At 45.5% G+C, this 20,851-nt stretch overlaps 2 protein-coding genes across 5 annotated transcripts; one reads left to right on the forward strand and one right to left on the reverse strand.

Moving 5' to 3' along the window:
- Positions 1-77: 77 nt before the first annotated feature.
- Positions 78-6,960, reverse strand: RHNO1 (RAD9-HUS1-RAD1 interacting nuclear orphan 1). Its single transcript, XM_064284731.1, has 3 exons — positions 6,866-6,960; positions 2,166-2,417; positions 78-1,023 (listed from the first exon to the last, which is right to left on the reverse strand). Exons 2-3 carry the CDS (start codon positions 2,331-2,333, stop codon positions 469-471), a joined length of 723 nt encoding a protein of 240 aa, XP_064140801.1. The 5' UTR covers positions 2,334-2,417; positions 6,866-6,960; the 3' UTR covers positions 78-468.
- On the forward strand, positions 6,933-20,343 carry FOXM1 (forkhead box M1). 4 transcript variants are annotated; one of them, XM_010590798.3, is made up of 10 exons: positions 6,933-7,231; positions 7,463-7,572; positions 9,319-9,867; positions 10,425-10,576; positions 12,126-12,317; positions 13,680-13,808; positions 14,473-14,517; positions 15,193-15,265; positions 15,448-15,623; positions 18,355-20,343. In XM_010590798.3, the coding sequence occupies exons 3-10, from the start codon at positions 9,366-9,368 to the stop codon at positions 19,372-19,374; spliced, it is 2,289 nt and encodes a 762-aa protein (XP_010589100.1). In that variant the 5' UTR covers positions 6,933-7,231; positions 7,463-7,572; positions 9,319-9,365; the 3' UTR covers positions 19,375-20,343. The 4 variants fall into 4 exon arrangements, with proteins under 4 accessions (XP_010589100.1, XP_023404789.1, XP_023404788.1 ...); XM_023549021.2 differs by lacking the exon at positions 7,463-7,572; XM_023549020.2 differs by lacking the exon at positions 6,933-7,231 and having other exon boundaries at positions 7,245-7,572.
- Positions 20,344-20,851: the final 508 nt, after the last annotated feature.

A 20,851-nucleotide genomic window follows, 5' to 3' on the forward strand; every position in this document is an offset into this window, starting at 1 on the left:
AAGATGACTAAAAGATTAATGAATGAGTAGCAGTTAAAGGAAACCAGAAAGACCTTTTATGGACAGGGCAGTATTGCTACACTATTGACAGTAAAATGCAGCGTTCTCTAAAAAAACTTCCTATTAACTATTTACATACATTTTGTTAGTACAAGAAATTTAATTTTCAAGAGTTAATATAAAAAAAAAAAAGATCAACTGTTTATGACACCCCCCAAAAAAACTCAGTGCTGTGGAGTCGATTCCGACTCATAGTGACCGTATAGGACACCAGATATTTTAAAAAGCAAATCAGGGAACTGAATTCCCTTATGACTCCAGGGCTCTAGTTATAATATATTTTTCCTGTTTGTTTTATTTCCATCTTATTCTATTGATATACTCTCTTGTGAGCCAGAAAAGTGACTTTAGCAACTCCATGAAAACCAGCAGTCAATTTCCTGAATTTAATAAAGAGAGAGGCTGATGTCAGTTTTTCACAAGGAACTGGCTTCTGCTCAACCTCCCTCTCTCCCTGAGGCAAGCCAACAGGTTCTGCCGTCTCCTCCAGGTGACCTTTATCCCATACTTCTCCTGAGGAGTGTCTTTAACCAGAACAGGCCCAGGATCTGGGCTCTTAGGAGTACTCGTACGAAGGGAGCAGCTTGGAAGGCTGTTTTCCTTCTGATCTGGGAGAATGGGTTTTTCCTTCACGGGAGATGACCCTGGAGTCTGGATATCAGGTGGAAGGAACACGTAAGCTGGGCTTTCAAGTGTATGTACTGACGGTTCCCCACAGCTTTGGGGACTAAGCACTGGAACTAAGGGCCTTCTGGAAATCTTTACTGATTGCTCAGGAGACTCCCTGATTAAGGGGATCCCCAATGTCGCTGAGCTGGAAGAAGACTGTGGACTCTCAAAGGTTAGATGTGGAAACTTGGAAGTGGTAGATTTTCGACTTGAATGTCTCGCCTGGGCTTGGTGACCACGTTTCTGGTAAACTTGGAAACAGCTTTCTGCTGTTGTATCAAACTGAGGCAATACCTAAGGATTAAAAAAAAAAAAGGTAAGGAAAGCCAACTACCAAGTCTAAACAGAGGTAACTATATTCAGGAAACTACATCAAATGACCAGAATCCTAAATGGGGGGCCAACTACAGTAAGGGACACAGAAACAAAAATAGCTATCTAATGAGATAATAATAGAGCTTTTGGCAATTTATATCAATCTCTTTGGCTTTCAGTTTCCTCATGTGTAATCAAGGAGACAATGTCTCTTCCACTTCATCACACCATACAATTACAACGTATTTAACCATCTGTCTTTAATCTTCATGAAGGCAGGGACTAACAGTCTTGTTCACCATTGGTCCCCAGCACCTAGCAGAGTGCTTGGTACAGAGAAGGCCCTCAGTAAGTACTGCAGCTGAACGCAAGATTATGGAAATGAAATCACGTATGTTCAGCAATGAGCACAGGGCCTGGCACATCATAAGTACTCATAAGTGTACATTCCTACTCTCAGCCACAGGATTCTAATGTTTGTTTCTTCCACGATCCTGAAGCAAGTATTATGGTTCTTCCAGCAATCCCAAACAAGTTATATCCAGTAGGCACTTTTAAGCAGAGTTTGTGCTTTATATGGCCCTTTTTCTATACTACTTCCCCGTCATTGAGTCGGAATCAACTCAACGGCAGTGGGTTTTTCCCTGTCATACAGTAGCTATACCCTCTTCCAAGGGCTCTGAAGCTATGAAAATATGACATAATACAATTTCTATAGATTTTTCTTTTCAAGGTCCAATCTGTTAAATGGTAAATAGAGTACCTAGCCAAATATTCCACTTCTCACAAGAAGCTCAGGGAACAATCTCATTTTTCACTTGTCTGGCCATTTATCTGGCTTTCTCACCCAGCTACTGGGTAGTGAAACTTTTATACTGAACTCTTTCAGAGGAATGTGAAAGGAACATCTTCAGTTCCAACCAACTTATGTCTCAATTTGAAACGAGAAAAGGAGATGTACCAGAGAAGATGTCTGACGATGGACAAAGAGAGTGTATGGCCTCTTTGTCCCTATCTACCATAAATCTTATTTTTTGGAAGCCCTTGTTCAAGACCAGAAGAGGCGGCACTGTGAGAAGCCTAAGAGAGTAAAAGTCAAAGTAAGGATACCAGGGGCCTACCCAGGATGTGATGGTGTTGTGGTCAATGGGCTTGCTGGGCACCTGTCTAGTGTGACTGATGGGAAGCTGTGGAGATCCACAGTGGTGTTTGGGGCCCTCCAGTGGTTGTTGGTGGAATAGCAGTGGGGCTTTCCGAGAATGCTGGCTGCGTTTTTTTCTGGGCGGCATCAATAGGTGAATGAAGAGCAGTAAGTAACCACATGATGCTGGCTGCAATCAGGTACTGGGACACACTCCAATTCCAGCCAATGCCTGCAGAGAAGAAACAAAAGCCGGGAGGAAAATAACTCAGATGATGCCCCAGCTCTGCCAGCTAATTTTACTATAAACTACTACCAGCACCTGAAGATTGTGGGGAGCATAGCTTCCTACACCTACCCCACCAAGCAAAAACACAGTAGTTCCTATTCAACAACATTCATCCCGTGAACATTTACTAAGCATGTGTTAAACACCATGCTGGGTAGTGAGAATTAAAAGATGAATAACCATTGGTTTGACAGTGCGGACCACTCATAAGGATACAAGGGTCTGATCGTTGCTATCTTCAAGAAGCTGAGTCTAGTGGGGGAGACCAAAAATTACAGTACAAAATGAGAAGAATGTTTCCACTCTCTTCAGGGGAGGCCTCCAGGAGAGGGAGATACCTGGCCTAGGCATGGAAAGAAGAAGCAAAGAAGGGCACTCCTGCTGAGGAACAGCGTATACAAGGGCACACGGACAGGAGGTATTGTGAATTAAGGGAATCACAAAATCAATATAGGTGGACACAGGGTATAAGGAGATGAATGGCAAGAATTGAAGCTAGACATGGAGTCAGAGATCAGAAAAATAAATTGTGCTATATGAGCTTGGACTTTAGCCTGAGAAGTCATTGAAAATTTTCAAGCAGAACGGTATGATTACATTTGGCTTTTTTTTTTCTAATTTAACTTTTTACCCCAAATAGTTTTAAACATACACAAAAGTAAACTGAATAATATAATGAGCCCCCACGTACCATCAGCCAGCTCCAAAATCCATCAACGCATGACCAGTCCTGACCCATCCACACTCCTATCCATTTTCTCCACCCCTTCATTATTTTGAGGCAAATACAATATTCCCAGTCATCCTATAGTTCCCATAAATGTAATTAAAATATATATATAAATTCCTTAATATCATCAAATAGCCAGTTTTCAAATTTTCAATTGTCTTAAAAATGCCATATTTGTGTTTTTTGTTTGTTTTTGTCTTTTAGACAGATCATCCTGGCTACAATATGAAAGGAGAGTATCTTAGTCACCTAGTACTGCCATAACAGAAATACCACAAGGGGATGGCTTTAACAAAGAGAAATTTATTTCCTCACAGTAAAGTAGGCTAACAGTCCAAATTCAAGGTATCAGCTCCAGGGAAAGGCTTTCTCTTTCTTTCTCTGTGGGCTCTGGAAGAAGGTCCTTGTCTTCAATCTTCCCATGGTCGAGGAGCTTCTCCGGTGCACGGATCCCAGATCCAATGCATGTGCTCTGCTCCTGGTGCTGCTTTCTTGGTGGTATGAGGTCCCCAACTCTCTGCTTGCTTCCCTTTCCTTTCATCTCTTGAGAGATAAACGGTGGTGCAGGCCACACCCCAAGGAAACTCCCTTTACCTTGGATCAGGAAGGTGACCTGAGTAAGGGTGGTGTTACAAATCTCACCCTAATCCTCTCAACATAAAATTATAATCACAAAATGGAGGACAACCACATAATACTGGGAATCATGGCCTAACCAAGTTGACAGAGAGGAAGAGTACTCTGGAGATAAGGGGATCAGTTAGGAGGTTACTGTGTCATCCAGGAGAGAAGTGATGAGGATATGAACCTGAGCTCTGTCAGTAGAGGTGGGAGGCTGGAGACAGATAAGGCCAACAGGACCAGAAAGTAATAAAAAGTCACACAACTGAGCAGATTGTTTCCACTATACATTCATGAGTCAGAAAATTAACATGATCTGATTTATATCACTAGGCAGTAGAGAATCAGGGGAAGAAGGAGAAAAAAAGGACAAAGTCCCCACCTACCCTCAAGGAACTAACATTTCAGGGAGAGCACAAATAATGAACACATCCATTTGTTCATTCATTCATTCAACAAACACTTACGAATGCCTACTATATGCCAGGCACTGTTCCAGGTACTGGAAATATATACCAGAGAACAGTATAAAATCCCTGCCCACATGGTGCTTTAAATCTGAGAGCAATCAGTTAACTCAACTCTTCATTCTGTTTGATTTTTTCAGTGGAAAGTGATAAGCAGTAGGAGAAAAATCAAACAGGATAAGGGGTTGAGCTGACTGAGTGCTATTTTAGATCAGGTTGTCAGGGAAGGCCTATCTGAAGAGGTAGCATTTGAACAAAGTCCTGAATGAAAAAAGAACAAGCAAGCAATGGAAAGATATGAATGAAGAATGCTGAACTCTGAGAGAATAGTAAATGCAAAGACCCTGAAGTGGGACTATTTCTGACCTGTTCAAGAAACAGTAAGGTCAGGGTCACTGAAGTCAAGAGTAGTTAAAAGATGAGGTAGTAGAAAGGCAGGAACCAGTTCATGTGACACAGGGCTTTGTAGGCTAGGATTAGACTTTATTCTTAGTGTGATAGGAAGTCACTGAAAGGCCCTGGACAGGAAGTGACATAAGCTGATTCAGAGTGTCAAAAGATAACTCCAGGTACTTTGCGAGGAAAGCCTGGTTGGGAAGAGAGGGGTGGAGAAAGGAAGCAGGGAGTCCAGTTAGGCTACTGCAGGAGTCCAATGGAGACAGAGATAATGGTAGCAATGGCCAAGGTTAAAGGTTTGAAATTAATGACTTGCTGAAATTCACCATCAAATGGGCCTACTGCCTTGCCCAGCAATCCTACTATGATTCCCTGATCAACTCTCCACAAAGATTATCTTAAGTTTTTTCCACTTGCTAAGACTTCTGAACTCCTCTTCTCTCAACAGATGACCTTACGTCCTACTTCACAAAGAATACAGAAGCCACCAAAGGAAATACTCTCATTTTCTAGAAATCAACCACACAAACCTATGCATAGCTGCATCCATCCTCTTTCTCTCAGCTGTAGAGGTGCTGTCAGTCCCTTCTGCAGTCTAAGGCCTTTCCCTCCACCTATGCTTTGGCACCCTTCTCACTCATACACTTTTCTTGTGCAATCTCACTCGCTCATATTTTAATTTCTGCCTACTGTACACATTCAGTTTAGAATTCTCTAAGCTCAGGACCCATATACCCATTGTCTACTTGACAGCAACTAGGTGCCTCAAATGTACCTGAAACTCAACATGTTTAAAACTGAACTCATCATCACCTCCCACCTCCAGGGCCCTGTCTCAGCAAATAGTACATGCTTCATCCAGTTATGCAGCCAGAAACCTGCCACTTCCCTCTCCCCGCCTCCTTCATCCAACCCAGCACCAAGTCCTGTCAATTTTACCTCTTAAATTTGTCTTCAATAATCGTCTCTTTCTCCCCCTGTCTTCACCCCTTCCCCCCTTCTTCAAGCTCCAACCAGTTCTCCCATGGAGTATCACGACAGCCTAACTGGTCTATCCTAATCCACTTAAAAATGTGCAATTTAAAAAATGCAAGTTTGACCATGACTCACTGATGCTTAAAACTTGATTGGCTTTCTTGAGTTTTTGGATAAGGACACAACTCAGTATGGCTAGGCTCTGCTTTCTCTTGCTCCAGCTTCATCTCACACCACGCTTCACTCAGGTCTGTTAGCTCGAACTTCTTAAACAAACAAACAAACCCATTGCCACTGAGTCAATTCCAACTCGTAGCAATCCTACGAACTCCTTAGATTACAGATATTTTTCCGACTTCATACTCACCATGTGTCCTTCACACTCACAGCCTTTGCACACTTCATTCTCTCCCTCTACTTAGAGGGCTTCCCTCCCTTTTTTGCACAAAGGCATCAGATCTCACATCAAGCTTCAATTCATCAGAAAACCCTTTCTTGACCTACATAACTCAAGACCTCATTACAGATACTCAAAGTATCATTTACCTCTACCACTTCACAGCTATAATTCTACATTTGATGATGTTTGTGATGCCAGCCCCTTTCCCCAGTTAGTCTGGTAAGCCCATGAGACAGAAAACTGTCTACCATTGTATTCCCAGGGCCTATCACACTGCCTGGCACATAGTAGGTGCTCAGCAAACATTTGTTGAGTAAGTGAATAAAGCACTTTAGTCCATTATATCAAAAAGCTTGGCTGGCAGTGGAGACAAACAGGAGACAGGTCAGTAGTTGAAGATTTAGAGTTGAGGGAGAATTTATTTGTGTGTTTTAAGATGCAAGACACTTGGACAAGGTTATGTGCTACCCTCGAAGAACTCTCAGTCTAGTTGGGGGTACCAGAGGATCGGTAATCGGAGGTGAATGGACTACAATTTCCCCCCATTAGGATATCAGTTAAAACAGACCTTTAAAGAGGGTATGGAAATCCTGAGAGGGGTAGCGTGGAGGGTGGGAAAGCGGCAGAAGCAGGCCGAGAGGGGCCGTGTCCCAGTCACCACCATCTTCCCGCGTCCCCTCACAGTCTCTCCGCTCCCCCCACCCCAACCGCAGGACCCCCCTCTCGCTCCTTCCCGCTCCCACCGCCCCCTCTGAGCCCACAGGAGCCTTCTCCCTTCGGGCCGGTCCCGGGCTTCTCTTACCCGCCCGGCAGGGTCAGGGCCGCGTCTCCTCTCAGGTCTCCACGGCTTCGAGCCCGGAACTCGGAGACAAGGGCCGGCGCCGATTGGCGACGCCCCGTCACGTGACCGCAACGCTCCGCCGGCGCCAATTTCAAACAGGGGAACAAACTGAAAGCTCCGGTGCCGGACCCCACCCCCGGCCCCTGGCCCAGGACCCCCTCCCCTCCCGGGATCCCCCGGGATTCCCCACCCCTCCCGCACCGTCGGGGACCTGGCCGGCCTGGCGCGAGTCCCTATCTGGGACCCTGGCTCGGCCCCCAGATTGGAGAAGCCCGGAGTCCGCCCTAGGAGCCTCACCCCAGCAGCGGCGGAGGCTGCAGTCGGGAGGTGAGCTGGGCAGAGAAATGGAGGCTGAGGCCGGGCCTGGGCAGAGGCAGGGAGCAAGGTCTCTGGCACCGCTTCCGTAAGTCCTCCGGGCGAGGAAGTCAGGGAGTCTAGCAATAGGGTGCGGGACAGGAGTGGAGGTTTGGGACCACACGGGGAAGGAGGTCTGAGTAAGGGTGCAAATTTTTTCTGCATCCAACCTCTGGTCTCGGCCTTCTCACTTATTTCTCTAAGCACCACTTGGCTTTTACTGGAAGTGTGACCTCTGTACCCTGCATCAGGAGGGCTGAGGTGGCCTACCAAGTGTGAATCGTGGCTGAACTGAAGACTGAGCTTATTCTCCAGTAAGTGAAAGATCAACCCACACACACTCCCCTGCTCTCAGGCGCTCTCACCACTAGGCAACACTGCCTCTACCCTACTCTTACAGGGCCCTTCTCCTGGTTGTTGAGAATCTAGCAAGGTTTCCCTGGTCAGGATGGAGTTACTCTGGAAGTCACCGGGCTAGAAAGTGTTGTTGGCAATACTAGGAAGAGGCTTGTCAGGCTAGAAAGTGTTGTTGGCAATACTAGGAAGAGGCTTGTCAGGGAGTAGAAGAGAAAATTAAGACTTAGACCAGGAAGAAGATATTTTGGAGGAAGGGGAAGATAATAGCTACTGGCTGATGGGAGGAAGGAGGGGAGGAGGCCAGGAGAGATATGAGGTGGAAGTAAAACTGAGATTTGAAGGTAAAGGAAACCTAGATATATAGGAAGGGGAAGAGGCAAAGTGGGAAAGGCCTGTGAATTCTAAGCAGATGGCACCAAAAAAGCAGATGGCAAATGTCATACAAATGTGTCAATCATTTTTCGGGAGATAGCAGATGTCCTAAAAGAGACAGCCAATTTCCCTGTCTCTCAAAGTACCTCTAAATAGAATTACACAATTTTGCATAAAATGGCAGAGTATTTCATGTAGCTATTAAAAATTAACAAAGCACAATTTTTCTCCCCAAGAGAAAAACTACCCTCCTCAGCATTACAAAGCTCCCTTAGCATATTGGTGATAGTCCATTCTAGGAATCAGGAGATAAGGTTTATCCTCTTTGTTCTGGAAGAGAAATTAATACAGTAACATGCTTAGAAATCTAAAATAAAGATAAGCACATGCAAGTACTAATACTGTCACTGCGTAAGTATTTTGTAAACTGAAAGAAAAATACTCTTTTTATTAATGCAACCAAAAACCAAACCCATTACCATCGAGTCTTTTCCAACTCATAGCAACCCTATAGAGCAGAGTAGAACTGCCCTGCCCCATAGAGTTTCCAAGGAGCACCTGGTGAATTCAAACTGCTGACCTTTTGGTTAGCAGCTGTAGCTCTTAACCACTACGCCACAGGGTTCCCTTATTAATGCAAGGATAATGATAATGTAGCCTGTAAAATGAATGGCACCCGCTAGAGTTGTGCAGTGCACAATCTGCACAACTTCACCATGGCCCTTAAATAGAGCAAGGGTTGCCTGCAAGCTTTTTATCTGAGCCCTTGTGAACTAGGAGATGATTTCTCCAGTGCTACGGCAATAGTGCAATATGCCTCTCTCCCCTGATTCTGTGGGCACTGATCCTATTTTTTACAGAGTAGAATTACATAAAAATATAAAGGCTCTATCCTAGAATGGATTATGGCATTAGAGTTTTGTTGGGACTATATATCACCATATGCCTTCCTATTCCAGCATCTCCCATCCCTGTCCCTCCAGTCATAGCAAGTAATGTGTATTATAATTTCTACATTTTGTGGCTATCTCACTTGTTTCTGTAGCCAAGCATTCTTAAGCTTCCAGCAGGAAGTCTTTGGCTATCTTGACCCAAATCCAATCCAGTTCCACTTTCCCCCTTTGAATTGCTTCTGTTTGCTTCAGTTTTACCTTTCTTTAGTCAGTGGATTTCATCTTAGTATTGGAGGTAAGCCTCTACAAAGGTCAGGGAGCATTACCTGGGCCCTTAGGCTCATACTTCTGGCCATAAAAATAGGAATGCCTCTCTAAGAGAAGCTCCTTCTCAGCCTAACAAATCTCTGATATCCTGCTCCTCCTTATACTTTCCAGGGTCCATGCTTGTGATTCTCAATGGAGAGTGAAAGCACAGATTCATAATGAAAACCAGCCCCCGTCGGCCACTGATTCTCAAAAGACGGAGGCTGCCCCTTCCTGTTCAAAATGCCCCAGGTGAAACATCAGAGGAGCAACCTAAGCAGTCCCCTGCCCAACAGGAGCCTGGCCAAGCACAGGCCTCCAAGGAGGTGGCAGAGTCTAGCTCTTGCAAGTTTCCAGCTGGAATCAAGATTATTAACCACCCTACCATGCCTAACACCCAAGTGGTGGCCATCCCCAACAATGCCAATATCCAGAGCATCATCACAGCACTGACCGCCAAAGGAAAAGAAAGTGGCAGCAGTGGGCCCAACAAGTTCATCCTCATCAGCTGTGGGGGAGCCCCCACTCACCCTCCAGGACCCCAGCCTGTAACCCAAGCCAGCTGTGATTCAAAGAGGACAGAAGTGATAACCGAAACCCTGGGACCAAAGCCTACAGCTAGGGATGTGAATCTTCCTAGACCTCCTGGAGCCCTTCCGGGGCAGCGATGGGAGAGCTGTGGTATGTGATCTGCAAGGCAAAGGGGTGAGGAGCCCAGCCTTTCTTCTCTGGTGGCAAGGTCTGCAGTCAGTCGTATTGATGCTTATAACAGACAGGTGTGCAGCCTGAACCAAGTTTCCTCACCCAGTAGCTTTGACCATATCCTCTGGGCACCATTGAAAGCGTTGTGATTATAATTTAGCATTTCTATTGCCTTCTTTATATTGGAAAAGAACTTATTATTTCTATTTCTCCTTTCCATTGATCCTATAAGGAAGTAGAAAACTAAAGCAGAAGGAAAAAAAGTTACTTTCCTTGTGCAAATACTCAAATAACTCTTCCGTAAGGTTGCCTTGCCTGATCTTTAAGGTGCAACGCAGCTTGATTGAATTGCAACTTGAATTTCTCCTGAAATCCCTAATAAGGTGGAGTAACTTAGGGCCCATTAGATTTAGCATGTGTTCCCTGTCCCTAAGGGTAGAGGTCTTGGAGTAGTGGTCCCTAACCACAAATTTTGATGGGCCTGCCAGGCGTCTGGTCAGGCAGCTAAGTGGAGTCTTGGATTGCTTTCTGTCTAGCTGGCGGTGAGGCAGCAGGCTGCACTCTCGACAACAGCTTGACCAATATCCAGTGGCTTGGAAAGATGAGTTCTGATGGACTGGGCTCCTGCGGCATCAAGCAAGAAATGGAGGAAAAAGAGAATCATCACCTGGAACAGAGTCAAGTTAAGGTGCACCGCTCTAGGGCACTCAGTAGGGGAGTCAGCCATTGTGGGGAATTTCTAAAAGGGAACTAGATCAAGTGGCCTGCTGGAGCAGGATGTCCAAGCTCTAGTATTTATACTCCACTTAGTGCTATTCTGGAAGCCCTGGTGGCGTAGTAGTTAAGAGCTACGGCTGCTAATCAAAGGGTCAGCAGTTGAAATCCACCAGGCGCTCTTTGGAAACTCTGTGGGGCAGTTCTACTCCGTTCTATAGGGTCACTATGAATCAGAATCAACGGAACAGCAATGGCTTGGTTATTTTTTTTGCTTGCTTATTGCTACTCTGTTTTGAGCTACTTTTCTCCCTGGGATCTTTTTCTTCCACCTGTGAGAATTCCTTGAGAGCCAATTCCTCAGGCTGGCTCGCTCTATATTTCCATCAGTACTGAGTATAGTACTCTGCCCTTAGTAGGTATTCAGGAAACGATGACAAACTTAGTTTGGGAAGCAACTTTTATGTTAGAGAGGCACCCCAAAGTATGAAAGGAATACAGCATCTCTAACAAGATAATTGTATTAGAAGATTTAATATTAATAGCAAATAAAGTGAATTAGATGTGTTTTGAACACATCCCAGCAATCAAGATTTATTTGACCCAATCATATGGCCTGGGTTGTTTTTCACAGTTGCCAGTGTCACACATCTAGATTCTGTTGGATATATCCTTTAATCATTCATTCAACAACCTTTGAAAGTGAAAATATACATGAATGTATACATATATAAAACTTAATTGAGCTGTACACTTAAGATTTGTGTACTTTATAATTATATGTCAATTTAGAAAAATGGGAGTAACCAGCACTTAGCCAAATGTGTACTTTTGGGAATGGTTCTCTCATACAAACATTGAAATGAGATGAATTTATTCACATCACATCAGGAGGAGGAGTTGGACTAAGACCTAGTTCTCTTGACCCCCAAATCTGAAAAACGGGTATGGTTTTACTATAAAGCCAATACTTTGAGAATCACAACATATAACCAAACTCTGCTGAGATGTTTCAACTAGAAGTAATTGGACCTCAGCTTATTAACTGGGCAGTACTTTCAACAAAGGAGTTCTGGTGGCACAGTGATTAAATGCTCAGCCACTAACCCAAAGGTCAGTGGTTCACACCCACCAGCCTCTCTGCAGGAGAAAGATGTGGCAGTCTGCTTCCATAAAGACTACAGCCTTGGAAACCCTATGAGGCAGTTCTACTCTGTCCTATAGCATCACTGTGTGTCAGAAACGACTTGATGGCAATGGGTTTGGTTTTATATGTCTTCAACAAAATGGTGACAGAGAAGTGATTCAAACATTGACTGTGGACTGGACTAGATCATCCCTAGATCGTTCTTAACCCTACAAATTTTTTTCTATGGAATAGTGGTCTCAGATAAGTATGTATCTAGTACAATTCTATGGATAAAAATTTTCTCTAGGGGATGTTTATGGCGGGGGGGCCTTTCTTGCAAACTCTTCCACGTCATTCCCTTTTTTCCTTCCCTTTGGCTTCTCGTAACCCTCAGGTTGAGAAGGCCCCTGGAGGATCAACATCCTGGCAGGACTCCATGTCTGAGCGGCCACCCTACTCTTACATGGCCATGATACAATTCGCTATCAACAGCACTGAGAGGAAGCGCATGACTTTGAAGGACATCTATACTTGGATCGAGGACCACTTCCCCTACTTTAAGCACATTGCCAAACCAGGCTGGAAGGTAATATGCCCCTTAACAGCCAAAGTTCATGTGACTTTGGCCCTACAGTTTGTCTCTGGTATTGTACAGCAGTTTCTGTTGGTGTTCTGAAGGAGCAGCTCAATGCAAAGGGTACTAGACCTATAAATAGATGTATCTTTTGGATTGTGACTTGATCCTACTGAATCTAGGCAAAATCATCAATAAGAGTTCTGCGGCCACTTCATCTGTCATTATCTAAGGTTATAGAGACTCTTCAGTGTAGCCCCAAGCCCACTTTTATGCTGCATCAAAACAGCCATAAGTATTGGCAACTAGAGTGGCTTAGTAGCTGTATGAGAAAATCTTGATGAAGAAAAACAACAAAACCACTGCCTGTGAGCCTTTTGACTGAAGATTCATCTCCTACAATGTTACATATCATTCTAGTGGGCAGGATTGTTTTCTTCATTTTATTCACAGAAAGACTGAGATGCCTGGGCATCCTTGTAACTCACACAGTTGGTCAATGTCAGAACCACAAGGGTTATGGATTGAATTGTGTCCCACCAAAATATGTGCGGTAAATCCTAGCCCCTACACCAGTGGTTATAATCCCATTTGGGAATAGGTTGTCTTTGTTATGTTAATGAGACAGCATTAGTGTTGGGTGTTTATTGAGTCAATCTCTTTTGAGATATAAAAGATATTAAACAAGCAAGAGAGAAGCAAGCAGAGATGGGGTAAGATAGATGCCAAGACACATGGAGATCGCCAAGGAACCAGGAAGCAGAAGCTGAAGAGACAAGGACGTTCCTCCTGAGCTGACAGACAAAGTCTTCCCCTAGAGCTGGCACTCTGAATTAGAGCTTCTAGCCTCTTAAACTGTGAGAAAATAAATGTTTGTTAAAGCCACTCGTAGTATTTCTGTTGTAGTTGCACTAGATAATGAAGACAACAAGTTAGGTCTTCTGATAGGTTCTCGATTCCAAGCCAAGGGCTTTTTCCCCTGATAATAGAACTCAACTTTACTGTTAATCTCAACTTAATTTCTTGGTTTCTTACTTTTTCTTACCCACCTCTCTTGCTATTGATTTTTGCTTCAGAGTATTAACTGCTTTTTCGTAGCCTCTGACAGCTATCTTGGTCTTGTCTTTATCACCAACCTAAAGAATGACACCAGTTTTTGATCCATGTAGAGGTGGATGGGTTAATAGCAAAGCTGACTCCTCTGCAGTGTGAAATGTGAGGGAGGGAGTTACCAGTGGGCAAGGCTACACAGATACCTGACAAAAGTTGTCCTGGGTACAGTGGGAGAGGCCTGAGGCTGATTTGCCCAGTTAGTTTCAAAGGTGCTGTTTCTGAAGCTAAGGTAGCTGATCACTGGTCTTTACCTTCTTTCAGAATTCCATCCGCCACAACCTCTCTCTCCATGACATGTTTGTTCGTGAAACGTCTGCCAATGGCAAGGTCTCCTTTTGGACCATTCACCCCAGTGCCAATCGCTACTTGACGTTGGACCAGGTGTTTAAGGTGAATGTCCCAGTTTTGTCTAAAAAGGGCCAGAGTTGAAGGCTGTAGTATCCATCTCACAAGGATATCTGATCAGAGAAGAGTTAGAAACCAGCCAGCCAATCAGAGATTTGTGTAAAACTCGCTGAACTAAGTGCAGATGACAAATACCAGATGATACACTGTGCTAGACCAGGGCATGAAGAGGACTGTTCTGATCCAAAATAGAGGAGGACTTCCCAGGGCAGTGTTTCCCTAACTTTCTGTGACTAAGAACTACCTGGACGCTTATTAAAATACAGCTTCCCAAGCCCCTCCCTTGGAAGTCCTGGTTCAGTGTATTTGGGATAGGCCCAGGGATTTGTATTTTTAAGCATCTCAGGTGTTTCTTGCACAGAAAAGTCTGGGAAACTGCTTAGAAGGAAAAAAAAAAAAAAAAAACCTTTAGATAGAGACCAGAAGCTGTGCCACCAGGAGAACATCTTTTTAGAAAGAAGCTTTTGTTTTGGGATCTCAGAGTGCCCATAAGGCTGACAGTATCTATATCCATTCTCTTGGGAGGGACAGTTGTCCAGAGTGCCCTTCAACTTCAATCACGGATATATTCTTCCCAGTCTGGTCAGATTCACCACACTGGTGGTAACTTCCGTCTCATTTCTCTCCCACAATGCCTGGCCGCCACCAGCCACTGGACCCAGGGTCTCCACAATCGCCCGAGCACTTGGAATCAGTAAGATTCTTTCCCTCCAGCTCGGGGCTTGGACTTATTTTCCTTTCATTGCTCAGCATGGCTTTAGTGGACAGGGGCCAGATGTTAAGCAGGGGGAGGGAGCCTAGGCCATGTGACTGCTGCCTTAAACACAGAGCACCCTGAGGCTTCTGGGAGGGAAGAAAATGAGGCTGCTGGGCACATTTGTGACCACCACCCATCTCACCAGAAGTAGGGCTCATGCCCACTTCTCCTTCCCCTCCCACAGGCATCATCCAAGTGTGCTGAGCAGAGCACAGCATGGCAGGAGAACATGACACAGGCTTGGTGCGAGACAGCAGTGATAAGTGCATGGCATAGGTCTTGCAGGCTGCAATTCTCCTCTCACTTTTCTACCTGGCTTTTCTTGAGTATTCTTATACCTCCATGCTTTAGCATCCCCTGGGGGTGGTGAGGACACATGGATGAGGTGGTAGGACGGTCCTGCCATCCTATGTCCATATGCTGTCCACCTTTTTCCGCTAACCAAGGCTTTGGAGACAGTGCTCACCTACATCCATCCCTTCAAGTCGGCTTTTTCTTTCTGGCCTGTTGGTTAGCTCAGTGTACGAGGTACCAGAGCAGCTGGTGGGGTTCTCCTGCCATCTTTCCCTACCTTATTAACCCAGGTTTCTTTCTCTTCCTATCTACCACAAGCAGCAGCAGAAACGACCCAATCCTGAGCTCCGCCGGAACATGACCATCAAAACTGAACTCCCACTGGGCGCACGTTAGTATGGGAGAGTGGGCCTCAGGCCTAGTCCTTATGCTGGGGGCGTATCTTTAGGGAATCAGGCTCCGGGACTCTGTTCCCAGCTCAAAGGGATCTGAGCCCAGAAAAGGAGAGCAAAACTCCTGGGATTAAGAAGGGGTATGTATTCCCTGCTCCTGATCTCTCTGATTTCCTCTTAGGCCGGAAGATGAAGCCCCTGCTACCACGGGTCAGCTCGTACCTGGTCCCCATCCAGTTCCCAGTCAACCAGTCACTGGTGTTGCAGCCCTCGGTGAAGGTACCATTGCCCCTGGCAGCTTCACTCATGAGCTCAGAGCTTTCCCGCCATAGCAAACGAGTCCGCATTGCCCCCAAGGTGAGTGTTTTCTGTTTTTCTCTGAGGAGTGACGCCCATCAATTAAAAGTATTGTATCTACTGCTTACAAAGTACTCTGCTAAGCGTTCCTTAAGAAGCTTATAAATATTGTTGGGTAGACAAGGCATAAATACACCCAAAACCAAACCAAACCCATTGCTTTCGAGTCAATTCCAACTCATAGCGACCATATAGGACAGAGTGCCCTATAGGGTTTCTAAGGCTGTAATCTTTGCAGAAGCAGACTGCCACATCTTTTTTCCACAGAGCAGCTGGTGGGTTCAAACTGCTGACCTTAAAGTTAGCAGCTGAGTGCTTAACCATTGTGCCACCAGGGCTCCTTCATAAATACATAGGAACGTTTAACAGCATTATGTTGTTAGTTGCCATCAAATCGATTGCCACTCATGGCGACCCCATATGTGCAGAGTAGAATTGCTCCATAGGGTTTTCAAGGCTGTTACCTTTCAGAAGCAGATTACCAGGCCTGTCTTCTAAGGTGCCTCTGGGTGGGCGGTTTGAACTGCCAACCTGCCAACCTTTTGGTTAGTAGTCCAGCACTTACCATTTGCAACACCCAGGAACTCCTAATAGCATTCTAAGAGCTAAAAAGGAATTTGGATTACAATGTAAGTGGTGTCAGAAGGCCCATAAATATCTGAAGAGTCTATAAGAATTTCAGACAAGGGCGATTATGGTGGATGAGCTGCAACAGTTAAAAAAGAGTTAACAAGGGAAGTAGGTCTTAAAAAGAAGTCGTTTTGCATAAGCAAATAGGTGTGGAGAGAGCATTCTATTAGGTAATGCCACAGAGGCAGGGAAGGCCAGTTTGTCCCTAGTAGAATGAATGGGTCATCTAGCTCAAGGTTTCTCAGCCTCAGTATTATTGACATTTTGGGCTGAATAATTCTTTGTTGAGGGGGAAGACGTCATCCTGGGCACTGTAGGATGTTTAGCAGCATCCCTTGTCTCTCTCCACTAGATGCCAGTAGCACCCCCCCCAGGTGTGACAATTAGAATGTCTCCTGACATTGCCAAATGTCGCCTTGGCGAGGAAATCCCCCCCACCCCAGTTGAGCGTGACTGGTCTAGCTTCAAAGGAAGGTGAGGGTAAGTTAAGACCATATGGTGATGAGCCATCAAGTCTGGACCTTACCCTGTAGAGGTTGTGTGAGCAGGGGCCCACAGGTAACCAAAGTGGAAGAAAGCCCTCCCCAGCCCACCACTTCACTGAGATGGAAACAGCATGGACTCTGGAGTTTGGAGAGATTTGGGTTTGCTTTTTTTTTTTTTAGATTAAAAATACTACAAAAATATATTATACATAGTTTTACCTAATGCACTAATGTGATTGTAGTATGTATAGTGTTTTGTTTTGGTGCAGTCTTTTGTTTTTTTCCTTTTCTTCTTTTTAGCTCCATTCCGCCTCCCCTTCCCCCACCTTCACTCACATTACCCCTGCCCCCAAGAAAACCCATGTCCGTGATCTAGTATGCTTTCTTCCGTATCTTATCCATAGTCTTAATATAACAGACATGCATATATAGCCGTAGCCGTTTTAAGTATATGCACGCAACACATTAAAAATGGAATCACATTATACACACTTTTTTGCATCTGACTTTTTCTAACTCAGCAGTAAATACCTCGTGGAAATTCTTCCAAGTCTCTTTGCATAGCTCTAATTCATTGCTTTTTAATGGTCCCATAATATTCCATGGTGTGGCTATAACATAAATTTTCAACCATTCCACTTTTATGGGCACATTTTGTATCCAGTTTTTGCCCTATGAGCAACACTGCAATAAATGTCTTTCTTACCAGTGTTTTTATTACTATGGGATAGAGTCCCAGACATGAGATTACTAATAAGATATTTTAAATTTTATTAAATATTGCTAAATCTCTTTCTTAAAAAAGCTGAGATAATTCAGATTCCTACCAGCAAGATATGACAAGACCTGTATCCTTGCCAGCAATTGGTATTATCAGTCTTTTTAACGTTTTCCAGTCTGATGGGTATAAATGGTATCTCTTTATTTAATTGTACCTTTCTCTGCTTACCAATAAGTTTCGTCATCCTCTCAAATGTTTGGCTACTTGGAATTGTTCTCTATGAATTGCTTATTTATAGACACTGTCCATTTTTCTATAGGGTTTTTGTTATTAATTTGTGAGAATTTTGTATATTATAGAGATTAGCCTTTTGCCTTTTATGCTGAGGATATCTCTCTACTTTTTATCGTTTGTTTCTTAACTTTGTTTATGGTATCTCTTGCCACAGTAAAAATTTTTATGTAGTCAAATATGTCTCTCTTCTCTTTTACAGCTCTGGGTTTCCAGTCTTGGTTAAGAAGGTCACCCCCACCCTCAGATTGTACATGTAGTCTCCTAGATTCTCTTGCAGGATTTGTATGGTTTTAATTTTTATGTTTAAGTCTTCGTATACGGTATAAGATAGGCATCCAATTTTATTTTCTCCTCAGATGGGTACTAATTATGTCAGCATCGTATTAAATACTCCATATTTTTACCCCTGGAATTGAATTACCACCTTCATCCTATATTCTCATATTCACTAGTTGTTAAAAATGTAAAAAGTTAAAAAAGAGGATCAGTACCAGTATGTAAGTTATTATAGTCATGATTTTGTGTTTTGCCTGGTGACAGTGTTTTGCCTGATCACCAGGCCTCAAGGGCTCCCTTTCACCTATCTCTGCTTCCCTTTCAGGTACTGCTAGCTGATGAAGGGATAGCCCCTCTTCCCACTGTGGGACCAGTGAAAGAGGAAAAACTCCTGCCTGGAGAAGGGCTGTCCCCTTTGCTACCAGTTCAGTCCATCAAGGAGGAAGAAATCCAGGCTGGGGAGGAAACACCGTACTTAGCAAGACACATCAAAGTGGAGAGCCCTCCCTTGGAAGAGTGGCCCTCCCCGTCTTTCAAAGAGGAACCGCCTCACTCCTGGGAGGATTCGTCCCAGTCTCCCACTCCAAGGCCCAAGAAGTCCTACAGTGGGCTCAAGTCCCCAGCCCGGTGTGTCTCTGAAATGCTTGTGATTAAACGGAGGGAGAGGAGGGAGAGGAGCCGATCCCGAAGGAAACAGCATCTACTGCCTCCCCGTGTGGATGAGCCCGAGCCGCTCTTCTCAGAGGGCCCCAGCACTTCCCGCCGAGCCGCAGAGCTTCCTTTCCTAGCAGAGGCCTCTGAGCCGGCCTCCCAGCACTGCTACTCCCAGGAGGAGGGAGGACCTTTTAAGACACCCATTAAGGAGACACTGCCCATCTCTTCTACCCCGAGCAAATCTGTTCTCCCTATGACCCCTGAATCCTGGAGGCTCACACCCCCAGCCAAAGAGGGGGGACTAGATTTCAGCCCAGTACGAACCCCCCAGGGTGCCTTTGGCCCCCTACCTGACTCCCTGGGGCTGATGGATCTCAGCACCACCCCACTGAAAAGTGTTCCACTCTTTGACTCACCCCGAGAGTTCCTCAATTCGGAGCCCTTTGACCTTGTCTCTGACCCCTTCAGCGGCTGTCCGCCCTCAGATATGGAAACCCCCAAGCCAGGTTCCCCTGAGCCACAGGTTGCCAACCTTTCAGCCAATCGCTCACTGACAGAAGGTCTGGTTCTGGACACAATGAATGATAGCCTCAGCAAGATCCTACTGGACATCAGCTTCCCTGGCCTGGAGGAAGACCCACTGGGCCCTGATAACACCAGCTGGTCTCAGTTCATTCCTGAGCTGCGGTAGAGACCTGGCCTTACCGTTGCTGCTCAAGCTGCGCACTCTTCTGGAGCACTTGTGTGGCCAGGCGATCCAGGCCCAGTGTACCCCAGGCCCTCTGAGTGAGAACAGCAGGCAGTGACTGCTCCTCAGCCCCGCCTTTCCTGGTGACGCCAAGGCAGCAACTGCGCCTTAGCCACCACAAGGGCCTCTGCAAACAGCACGACCCTGACAGCTGGTCTCTGTGCCCCTTCAGCTCCCCAGGAGAATCTGGTTCCTCTACACCTACTGGGAGCTAAAGGGTGGACACAGCAAAAACAGAAGTGAAAGGGACTAGGAACTCTCCAAACTGCTTCCATTCTGTACCCAGCAGTCTTCTTGCAGGGTGGCCCTTGTAAATAGTGTATATTCTCCAAATTATCCTCTAATAATAAATGTAAACTTATTTCCTTAGATTATCTGGGGACTGCCAGAAAGCAGGTAGGAGGGCAAGGGGGTTCAGTTTGCTTTTAGTTCCTAGAGGCGGGAAGGACCTGCAGTGCCAGGTTTCTTCCAGGCCCGAGGTACCTAGCTCAAGGGCTCTTTACTGTAGGTACCTAGACCAGGACATAAACTCACCCATGTCCCTCTTCCTGCCCCTCCCCCACCTCCCCATGTTTCCAGGTCAGCTTTCCTGCAAGAAGAAATCCTGGTAACAGTTTCTTTTGTATTGGGTCAAGAGTTGCATTTGGGGTGGGGATGGATGCATCTGAAGCAAAAGCATGTGGGTGTTTCCACTGGATATTTCTCTAATAGTGTCCCTAATCATGCCATTGTCGAGAACGTGGCCAGAGGCTTGAGAAGGCTGGAAGGGCCCGTGACCTGCCTGGCTTTTTTAGCTTGCACCTCAGCTTTGCAGAGAGCCACCCTAGGCCCCAGCTGACTGCACGCATGTAAGCCAGCTCAAGAACACTACTGTAACTACCTTCTCAATAAAATCCAGGGTGGAAATGTCAGTCTCTGTGGTGTGTTGGTGTCTGGTCCCTAAGGCAAGAGCAGGAGTTGGAAAAGATGATGATGGAGAGGGTGGTAACTGGGAAGAGGCAGTGTCCGAGCTGATCTGAAGAAGCACCTGAGGGACTGAGTGCAAAGGGCTTTAGCACAGATCCCCTGGCCCCTTTTCCCCTCATATTCATCCTTGTTCCCTGGGACCTGCTGCCTAACTTAGGCCTTTTGGGGCTCCCAAATAAGAGAAAGGTGTAGGCAAGGGCAGACCCTGGAAACAGAGTGATGGGCCCACTTACAGGTGCCTCCTCACTGCCCCTTCCACCAACCCAAAGCCTGACAGCCAACCCACGTTGCTTTCCTCCTCCCTTAAAGCAACTTCTGTTGCCATCTTTGACAGTCAGAAGTTATGAGTCCTAACCTCTGCTTATCTCACCTGAAAGGCAGCTGGGGGCCCAAGGGACTGGACAGCCCTCCCAGTGAGAGGTAAAGGCCTCTTCCCTGCGTCACCACTCAGGAA

Source organism: Loxodonta africana, chromosome 4, assembly GCF_030014295.1.
Source record: "Loxodonta africana isolate mLoxAfr1 chromosome 4, mLoxAfr1.hap2, whole genome shotgun sequence".
In the NCBI taxonomy this organism is placed as follows: Eukaryota; Metazoa; Chordata; class Mammalia; order Proboscidea; family Elephantidae; genus Loxodonta; species Loxodonta africana.

Coding starts and splice junctions, on each gene's coding strand:
- RHNO1 (XM_064284731.1), bottom strand. CDS start 2,333: ATGCCGCCCAGAAAAAAACGCAGCCAGCATTCTCGGAAAGCCCCACTG. Junction 1,024..2,165: donor ACAACACCATCACATCCTGG/GTAGGCCCCTGG, acceptor TTTAATCCTTAG/GTATTGCCTCAGTTTGATAC.
- FOXM1 (XM_010590798.3), top strand. CDS start 9,366: ATGAAAACCAGCCCCCGTCGGCCACTGATTCTCAAAAGACGGAGGCTG. Junction 12,318..13,679: donor TTGCCAAACCAGGCTGGAAG/GTAATATGCCCC, acceptor ACCTTCTTTCAG/AATTCCATCCGCCACAACCT. Junction 14,518..15,192: donor CGCCCGAGCACTTGGAATCA/GTAAGATTCTTT, acceptor ATCTACCACAAG/CAGCAGCAGAAACGACCCAA.